Source organism: Cricetulus griseus, chromosome 3 (assembly GCF_003668045.3).
Source record: "Cricetulus griseus strain 17A/GY chromosome 3, alternate assembly CriGri-PICRH-1.0, whole genome shotgun sequence".
Taxonomy (NCBI): Eukaryota; Metazoa; Chordata; class Mammalia; order Rodentia; family Cricetidae; genus Cricetulus; species Cricetulus griseus.
Window position 1 is genome coordinate 15,223,426 of NC_048596.1, and position 10,181 is coordinate 15,233,606.

The 10,181-nt window shown below is 50.9% G+C and overlaps 1 protein-coding gene across 1 annotated transcript; it reads right to left on the minus strand.

Moving 5' to 3' along the window:
* Positions 1-567: 567 nt before the first annotated feature.
* Positions 568-8,928, minus strand: Mfsd13a (major facilitator superfamily domain containing 13A). The gene is made up of 8 exons (XM_035441789.1): positions 8,643-8,928; positions 8,110-8,192; positions 7,205-7,657; positions 6,972-7,095; positions 5,705-5,801; positions 3,283-3,454; positions 3,016-3,209; positions 568-1,371 (listed from the first exon to the last, which is right to left on the minus strand). The coding sequence occupies exons 1-8, from the start codon at positions 8,808-8,810 to the stop codon at positions 1,109-1,111; spliced, it is 1,554 nt and encodes a 517-aa protein (XP_035297680.1). The 5' UTR covers positions 8,811-8,928; the 3' UTR covers positions 568-1,108.
* Positions 8,929-10,181: the final 1,253 nt, after the last annotated feature.

Genomic DNA, 10,181 nt, shown 5'->3' on the forward strand with positions numbered 1-10,181 from the left:
CTTGGGTTAAAGAGTGAGTTCAGAGCCAGCCTCCACACCTAGTGAGACCCTGTCTCACAGAGAGCTGGGGTTCACAGTTCTACAAGAACACTTGGCTGGCATGCATGAATCCCTGCCTTCAATCCTCAATACCCCTCACCCACACACAAACCATTTGGGAATGTTTTAAGATGAAGAGCCTGAACTGTTGAGATGTCTGCAGATAAAGGGCACTTACCAACAATTCTGTCCACCTGGGCTTGATTCCCAGGCACCACACAGAAGTGACTCCGTGCAGCAAGCTGAGCTCTGACCGTCATGTGTACACCCATGCACATACGTGCTCACATAGATATAATAAGAGGCTCCTTTTTGAGGACTGTGTCCAGCAATGGCATATGGGAAGTGCATGGAGGTGACTGGCCTGATCACCCAGCAGTCTGCTTTGGTGGTGGTGGGTTTTTTGCAGTCTCGCCTCAGCCTTCTAAATACTGGGATTATAGGTCCAGCCTGCAATTTGCATTTCTGTCCTCATATCTCTAGGAAAATGCTCTTGGGGTACTTTTCCTGCCCACCGCCCCCACACACACGACACAGACCCAAGGAATAAGAATGACTGTCTTTACTTGTTCTGCAATGAGATGAGCCTCTTTAGCGTTTCCAGGCCTGCTGGGCCTACAGCCTGGAGGGCACACCACTTCAAGCTGAAGCAGAGATGCCTGAGAGAAACTTCTGGGGGGGCGGGGGAGCAAGTGGCACTTTCTGTCAGCTTTACCTCCTTTGGGCAAAAGGAGTCACAGTGTCAGAACTTCCCAAACCCAAGTGGCAAGCCCCAGCTACAGGACCCCAGCAGCTCCTTGTGCACCTCACCAGCCCTACCCTTTCTGGTCCTCCTTCCTTCCTTGCCCCACGGAGTCACAGTCCCTGAGCACATATGTTCCAGCCCTTGCCCAAGCTGAGTCAGACAGCTAAAGAAGGACAGACCTCAGTGAGGCGCCTGGTTCGGCCCCAGCAGCTCCCCCATGCCATCTGCTCTCTGGGCGGCACCGGGAGAAGGTGAAGAAGTGGGATCCTGGCCACTGGCCAGCAAGAGGCCCCTGCCCTCAGCAGGGTGGCTTTGCTACACTTCTCACACTGTCTTAATGTCCAGTGTATGGATCTGTGCCAGGTTCTGTCTCTGGGCCTTGACCACGCGTAGGCGTCGCCCGTGCAGCGTGAACCGGGACCAGGTGAAGAGCTGCAGCAGTGCGCAGCTGATGGACACCAGCACCAGCAGGTAGAAGCAGCCCTGGCGGAGTGTGGGAGCCTGCGCTGGCGCTGGCGCTGGCGGCTCTGGCCATGGCTGGACACTGCCCACAGTAGTCACCGGGGGCTGCTGAAAAAGGTCATGACCTAGGGAAAGAACACACAGAAGGGACATGGCCAGCCCAGCTGCCCTGCACATCTCAAACAAAACATAGCAGTGTCCTAAACCAACCTCAAAAATTTACATCAAGCCTGGCGATGGTGGCACAAGCCTTTAATCCCAGTGTCTGAGAGGGGAAGCAGATCTCTGTGAGTGGGAGACCAGTTCAACTGGTCTACAGAGCGTCCAGGACAACCAGGGCAAAACAAAGAAACCATGTCTCAGAAAAAAAAAAAAATTAAAGCAGTCTCACTGTTGGCTGGCCTCAATCTTGTAGTTTCCTACCTTAGCGTTATAACAAGTAGCTGAGATTATAGGTATGTGCCACAGCCCCTAACCATCTATTTATCAATCTATATTTTATTTTAAATTTTCTAAGTAATTCTGGCTGTTATGGAACTTGCTATGTAGACAGAACTGGCCTTGAATTCACAGAATTCACCTCCTGCCTCTGCCTCTGCCTCTGCCTCTGCCTCTGCCTCTGCCTCTGCCTCTGCCTCTGCCTCTGCCTCTGCCGTGCTGGGATTAAAGGCAAGTGCTACCATGACCAGCTCCTTCCCCGCTTCTGTAGTCAAGGATGAACTTGAGCATCTGGTCCTCCTGCCTCTACCTCCTGAGGACACCACCACAGAGAGCTTATGTGTTCCTAGGAGTCAAACTAGGCTTCAGGCAGACTAGGCAAGTGCTCTCCAGCTCAGCACTGATTTGTTTCCCGAAAGTCTCACACACCTAAGCTGTTCTCGGATGCAGCTAAAGGTGACCGTGGACTCCCATCTCCTGCTTGTGCCCTAAAGGCTGCAGTCACAGCTGTGCCCCATCTCGCCTGGTTCCTATCATAGCCTTTTCTGTTTGTTTGGCTTTGCTCTTGAGTCAGGGATTCTCTGTGTAGCCTGGCTGACCTGGAGCTCACTATGCAGCCCAGGCTGGCCTCAGACCGTGTCTCTGATATCTGCCCCAAACCCATTTCTCACACTCTCCCTTCTGAGTGACAGGCCCATATCCCAAGCAGCTGTCAATCCTCAGCTGTCCCTCCCCACACCCATCCTTATGTGACACCCCAGTTCCATAGTGTGTCTCACCTGCCACCTCCCTACTCCAAGTTTCCACAACCTTGGCCAGTTTCCTTAACATTTCCGTGCTAATGACCCGTCAATCGGACCATGTCACTTCCCAACCTGTAAGTCTCCCAACAGCTTCCCTGGGCACTGAAAATCCAATTCATGTGCCATCCTGTCCACCCCTCTCCCTGTCCAGAATTTTTCAAGTCAGGGTTTCTCTATGTAGCCCAGGCTGCCCTGGAACTCACTCTGTAGATCAGGCTGGCCTCAAACTCAGAGATCCACCTGCCTCTGCCTCCTGAGTGCTGAGATTAAAGGTTTAACCACCCTGCCCCTGTCTAGAATTTTAGCTCCACATAGCTAAGATTTTGCCTGTCTTACCATTGTTCCCTCCCTTACACACGGGGCCCAATCTATACAGAGGCCTATGCCGAATTGTTGAATGAATCGATGATCTTACGGGAGAAATGGAGGAGTGGGCCAACCAGGGTTATTATCCATGGCAGTGCAGGGCTAAGCACGGCCCTTCTGCCTCCCTCACTATACCGGAGCTGGTAGGACAAGGAGCCTCACCTGTGTAGAAGCAGAGAAGCCAGGTGCCCAGCAGTGGGGCAAAGGTCTGGCCAGGCTTGGTCACCAGGGCAACCATACCGAAGAGAAGCGCTGAGGCTGCCTGCTTCCGATGGTTCAGCACCAGGTCTTCATCCACCAGGTCAGTGACCACCAGTGTCAGCAGCTTACAGGTGCCTTCGGTGAAGACACGGTTGCTGCCCATGGAGAGAGGGGCAAGAGTGAAGGCGGTGGACACAGAGTGGGGGGGCAGGGGGGGGCCGGGCATACCTGGCAATGAAGAAGCAAAGCAGGCCAGGGCGGTCTGGGCCAGCCAATAGCATGAGGAGGCTGAGGCCCAGCTTGAGCAGGAAGAGCCCCCGTACCACTGCATAGACACCCCAGCGCCGGCACAGGGGCAGGAAGTACAGGTTGTTGAGATGAGGAGCAACATAGGAGATGCCTGGGGAGGGAAGAGAGCCCGCTTCTTCAGGAGCAACGCCATAGCCTCAGCAGTGGTTGGCAACCGACATGGCAATCAGAATCTCAGTTTGCATTCACTGTATGCCAACAGTGTCTGGCACTGCTAACACTTTATTATCATATCTTAATTTTTATTTTATGTGTATGCATGTGTTGACTGCATGGATATCTGTGCAGAGGCCAGAGCAGGCTTTGGATCCCCAGGAACTGGAGTTACAGACAGTTGTGAGGCACCTTGTGATAAATGGAAACCAAACCCGGTCCTCTGAAAGAGTAGCCAGTGTTCCAGCCAGGTTTTCACCCCTTAATTTTCACAAGCCCTTTGTTGTTGTCCCTTGGTATTTATGTAGGTATTGTAGTCCCTTGGTATTTATGGGAGTTGACTCCAGTACCCTTCATGCATAGCAAAATCTGTGGATTTTCCAGACCTTTATATAAAATGGCATTGTGGCTGCATAGGACTTAAATAAACATTCCTATATACTTTCTTTTATTCTATTTTTTAATTTAGTATCATGAAGCTCTAGATGGTCTTGAACTCTTGATCCTCCTGCCTTCATATTCTGCTCTGCGTGTTGGGATTACAGTCCCTACACCATACCCAGCTTTGTTTTGTATTTTTACTTTATTTATTTTTGAGACAGGGTCTCTCTGTGTAGCCCTGGCTGACCTGGAACTCTATGTAGAGCAGGCTGGCCTCAAACTCACAGAGATCGACCTGCCTCCGCCACCAAAGTGCTAGGATTAAAGGCGTGTGCCATTACACCCAACTATTTTTCTTTTATTTTTTGTTTTGAGATAGGATCTCACTATGTAGCCCCTGCTGGCCTGAAACTCACAGAGATCATCCCATCTCCTCCTCCTGAGTGCTGGGATTAAAGGCCTACACTGCCATGCTCACCCTTTTCATTTTCATTTTAATTAGCGCAGGCTAGCATCTCTCTTGCTGTGTAGCTTAGGCTGACTTTGAACTTCTGATACTCCTAACTGTGCCTCCAGAGTGTATCAACGATGGACATCTATCACTGCCGTATTTGCGTGGTGCTGGGTAATCTAGGCCAGCAGAGCCTCATGCAGGTTCTACCAACAAGGCTACACCCCCAACCCCTCTCCTATACTTTTCTTACTTTAAAAAAAAGTTCTTGTTTTCTGTCTGTGTTTTTTTTTTTTTATATTGTTGTTACTGTTTATTGTTTTTGAGACCCAGGATGGTAACAAAGTCTCATCAATCCTTAGTTTCCATAGTGCTGAGTGAGATTACAAGTGTCTGTCATCAAGCCTGGCATAAGTGATGTCTATCATTTATCATATTCAGTACCATGTAAATGTTATGCAAATAGCATTACACTGTATCATTTAAGAGATAATGACAGGAAGGAAAGAAAAAGGCAGGAGGGTCTGTGTGCAGGTCACACACGGGCTTGCCACTAAGCCTGACAACCTGAGTTTCATCCCTGGGTCCCACATTATGAAAGGAGAGAGTTGATTCCTGAAGGTTGTCCTCTGACATCTCCACCTGTGCGCCATGGCACACACCCACACTCTCACCACACAAACAGTAAAAAGTAAACATGTACAAAGAAAAAAGACTGGCTGAGTGGTAGTGGTGCAGGCCTTTAATCCCAGCACTCAGGAGGAAGAGACAGGCTGATCTCTGTGAGTTTATGGCCAGCCTGGTCTACAGAGCAAGTTCCAGGACAGGCTCCAAAGCTACAGAGAAACTGCCTTGAAAAACAAAAAAAAACTATACATGTTTAATGGAGACACTTTTTTCCTCCTGACACTCTGGATCTATGGTTGGCTGAATCCATGGACATGGGGGAGAGGGCGAGCACTACACTATTATTACCCTCCGTTTACAAAGAGTGGGGGGAAGAAAAGGCCGGGCAGTGGAGGTGCACACCTTTAGTCCCAGCACTCAGGAGGCAGAGGCAGGCGGATCTCTGTGAGTTCAATGCCAGCCTGGTCTCCAGAGTGAGTTTCAGGACAGCCAGGGCTACACAGAGAAACCCTGTCTCAGAAAAACAAATGAAAATGAAAGTAGCTCAGAAAGATTCAATAACACACCCAAGTCCACTCAGTAAATGGCACACTGGCCGCTCACTGCACCACACTGCCTGTGGGTGCCACCATCACCAGGAGGACTGAGGTGAGGCCCACTAGACCTCCACTCGAGGAAAACCGGACTGGGAGCAGGATGTGCAAGCTGCTGGCCAGAGGCACCACTTACCCAGGAGGAAAGAGCCGGTGGAGAGGGAGATGTGATCGGACAGCAAGTGCTCCAGGAAGAGAGGGAAAAAGTTACTGTTGAAGTGGCAGTGAAACACCTGCGGGCAGAAGGCTGAGAGGTGACAGCAGCCCTGGGCCACCCCATGCCGCCAAACATGGAGCATGCCAGGACAAACCCAAACCACCTTCCCTGCGGCCTATCTAATTATACTTAAAGTTTAAAGGCATGGCAAAATAGCAACCAGAACAATTTTTTAAGTTTTCATGACATGAAAATAACAAATGTATTTATGTATTTAAAAAAATAGAAGTTTGAATAACTTGTACATGAACTATGTTTTAGATGGGATGCTTGATGTTTTAAAAAAAATTGTTAGAGGGGCTGAAGAGATGGCTCATTGGTTAAGAACATTGGCTGCTCTTCCAGAGGACCCAGGATCAATTCCCAGCACCTACATAGTGGCTTAGAGCCTTCTTAGCTCCGTTCCAGGGGACCTGACATCATCTGGCTTTCTTTGGTACCAGGTACCCACTTGTACACAGACAGACATGTAACCAAAACACCCATGCACATGAAATAAAATAAAATAAAAATAATAATAATAATAAAGGTTGTCACAGAGTCCCCATAAGGGAATCTCAGCACTCCGGAAGCAGAGGCAGGCTAATCTCTGTGACTTCAAGACCAATCTGGTCTATAGAGTGAGTTCCAGAAGAGTCAGGGCTACACAGAGAAACCTGTCTTGAAAACCCAAAAACCAAAACAAACAATTGCCAGGTGGTGGTGGTGCACGCCTGTAACCCCAGCACTCGGGAGGCAGAGGCAGGCAGATCTCTGTGAGCCTGAGGCCAGTCTAGTCTTTAAAGAGAGTTTCAGGACAGCCTCCAAACCTACAGAGAAACCCTGCCTCAAAAAACAAAAAAAAAAAAACAAAAAAGAAAAGAAAAAAAGGGTGGGGGGAGGACTCTCTCAACTTTCACAAATGGATGAGACAGGAATGGCCTCGGAGGCTGAGACCAGCCTAAAACCACATAGTGAGAGGCAGGGTGTAGCTCACTGGTAGCAGCACTGCCTAACAATCTACAAGGCCCTGGGGTCAAGGACACGAAGCACTATGGGGCTGGGGGAGGGACAATCACACAGGAAGTGCTAGAACCTAGGTCTCCTAGCTTCCCAACCTTCCTACCATCAGACCTCAGGGAGGCCTCCTACATTCCCAGCTCTTGAAGTACCCTTGAAGGAGGGGTGAGGGAATGGCTCCCCATACCTGTACCAGGTCCATGCCCACAAACCACAGGAAGTTTTGGTGTCGCGCCAGCTGCCGGAGGTACTGGCCCAAGGTGATGCTGCCTGCTTCCTCACCACCCACCAGCAGCTCCTCTTCACATACTCTGTGGGCAGAGGGGAGGGGACGGCAGGGGTTAGGCCAGAGTGGGCCAGGGGCCCGACTGAGTGTTAAAATTAGACTCTGGCCCTAGGGAGCCAAGGCTAGTCACGCACCCACCGTCCACGACCAGTGCTGGGCACCCCTTGTCCCTTCTGGTTGCCTCAATCCGCCGCCTCAACAATTGTGTGGCCCCCAGAAAGCCCAGCCCAGAGCCAGCAGCTAGTACCACACAGAAGGCACGGAAGGAGGAGAAGTCCTCCTTGTTCCAAAAGGCATAGGAGGCAAAGACAGACATGGAGCCAGCTGCACTGAAGAGGGAACAGTAAAAGTTGAGGTGGGTGCGGTCGTGGGCTGAGAGGGCCAGGTCAGCCAGCAAGGCATGATGGTGGAGGTCCACAAGCGTCAGGAAGCCATCATAAAGGCACAGGCACAGTAAGAACTGCAAGCCAGCTGGGGCCCAGGGCACCCAGAATGCCAGGAAGGACAGTGCCAGCAGCGGCCCATGCCAGCTCAGAGCCCGCACCCGTGTCAGCACCACATCTCTGGAGGAGAGCCCAGCTCCTGACCTGTCAGGGAGAAGAAGGTGTTAGGAGGTAACCATTTGGCCTGAGCAGGCCCTAGTTCCCCTCGCTGGGTCCAGGAGATGGAGTGAAGGAATTCCCACCAAGATACACCCCAGGTCTCCAGCCCCTGACTTCAGACTTATGAGGCAAGCTTACCAGTCTCTCTCCTCAGCCCATTGCCCCATTACCAGCTTGTCAGGGATGATGACCAAAAGGCTGTGGGACACTGATTCTCAGGGTTGGGGATCGTAGTGAGCAACAATAGGTAAGGGGTAAGGGGGTGCACTACAAACAGCAGGATTAGCCACCCATGCCACACTAGGGTCAACCCCTTCCGCCAGTTGAGCCACGCCCGTACCACAGCTGCCATCCCTTCCTTTTCCCACCCCAAATACGAGCAGTGGTTCCATCAGGGTGAGATTAGGGCAGTGAAGCACCGTCCCGAAGACACACACCGGGACTGGGAGCTGAGAAACTGGCGGTCACTGAGCCAGCCGAAGAGGGGGTCGTTGAAGCTGTTCCAGAGGAGAAATACAGTCTGCAAGAAGAGAGACAGGAAAGGTGGGCTGCATAGAGCTCCCCAACTCTAGTCTATGCACTTTCCCCAAAGATGGTGGCAGCCTCTGGCTGGCAAGCTTTTGTTCGTGTCTGTTCTTCTGTCAAAGCCCCTCTCCTGGCTGGTACACACGTCAAACCCCAGTGACCCCGGGCAGCTGGTAAGTTTATCCAGCAGATTAAAGCATATAGCTATTTGTACTACATTATATATAAACAAACAACAGTGGACACCTAAGGCAATGGTCAGGAGTGCTACTAGAATCCTCCTGAAGAGTCATTAAGACTCCGCCACCCCCCACCGCCAGCTTTTCTGGCTGAGTCTTGCTAAACAACACAGCCTAACACTGGGACAGAACCCAAGCCCTTCTGTCTGCCTGGAGCCTGATGCCCTAGTCTCCCACCCATAGTGGCTGCCCCATGCTTGGCCTACCTCTCCAATCCAGAAGGACATTTTGTTGATCTTATACACCGAGACAAAGGTGTCCACGTAGTACAGCAGGAAAACATTGTGCAGGATGGAAGTGAACAGGGCCAAGGAGCCATACACCACAGCTGTGGGCAGGCCCAACAGCCAGGCTTGGGGCCAGTCTAGCCCCATGGCTGCTGGCCAAGCCTCAGCCCCAGGAGCACTGAGGAGGGCTCACAGATGTTGGCAATCTGACCATTCTCGTCTCTGGGGAAGAGGAAGCCAGTTAGCAACAAAGATCAGCGCTGGCGCTTGCTCTCTCTCTCTCTCTCTCTCTCTCTCTCTCTCTCTCTCTCCCTCTCTCTCTCTCCCTCTCCCTCCCTCCCTCCCTCCCTCCCTCTCTCTCCAGCTCTGAGTCCTTTGACAACCCATAAGATAAAATAACTCATTTCTTGTCTAGCTCCTAGGTTTAATCCCTGATGCCAGAAAAAAAAAAATATTTTTTCTTAAACTTGTTTCCTTTGGGAAGGAATCTGCATGTGAAACAAAGCTGGGGAATTACCAATGAAGTAGGGCAGAAACAATCCAAGCTAGAAGCCACCACTCTGGAGTTGTTCCAGGAAACTGGGATGGCCCAGGCATCCTGGGCCAACTCACATTATAGGGCTGGCTGCTCAGCACACTGTATAACCTCAGCTATCTAGACATGACCACAGTGGGGTCAGGCAGTACGCTTACAGCAGCAGCCAAGGTAACCGTAGTTTCTTTTCTCAGAAAGGTCAAAGAGAATCAGTAAGTGAAAGAGCCATTGGATGAAATGAAAAAGCCCTGGTCCTGACCCCTTCAATCTTCACTCCTCCCTCTCTGCAATTGGGTTCCAGAGTTCAGCTCAGTGTTTAGCAGTGGGTGTCTGCCTCTGCTTCCATCGGCTACTGGATGAAGGCTCTAGAGAAATCCACAGGACAGCTGACCTGAACAAGGGGGAGCTCGTGGACCCCAAACTGATAGCTGGGAAACCAGCATAGGACTGTTCCAGCCCCCCTGAGTGAGGATGTCAGTTTGGAGGTCTGGACAATCTATGGGGCCTCTGGTAGTGGATCAGTATTTATGCCGAGTACACAAAAGGACTTTGGGAACCCACATGGAGGGGGGGATACTCTCTCAGCCTAGACACACTGGGGTGGGGGGGTTCTAGGCCCTGCTCCAAATGATATGACAGACTTTGAAGATTCCCCATGGAAGGCCTCACCCTCCCTGGGGAGCAGAAAGGGATTGGGATGGGAGTTTGGTGGGGGGCAGGAGGGGAGGGAGAGAGAACTGGGATTGACATGTAAAAGAAACTCGTTTCTAATAATAATAAAATATCTATTTCAAAGAAGAAAGAAAGGAAGGAAGAAAGAAAGAAAGAAAGAAAGAAAGAAAAGAAAAAGCCCATAGAAAATGCTCCATAAGTCAGGCATGATGTCACATGCCTCTAACCAGGAAGGCTGAGACAGGAAGACTAATTCAATGTCTGCCTGGGGTACACAGTTCAGGCCAGCCTTGGCTACACGCTCCTGAGAG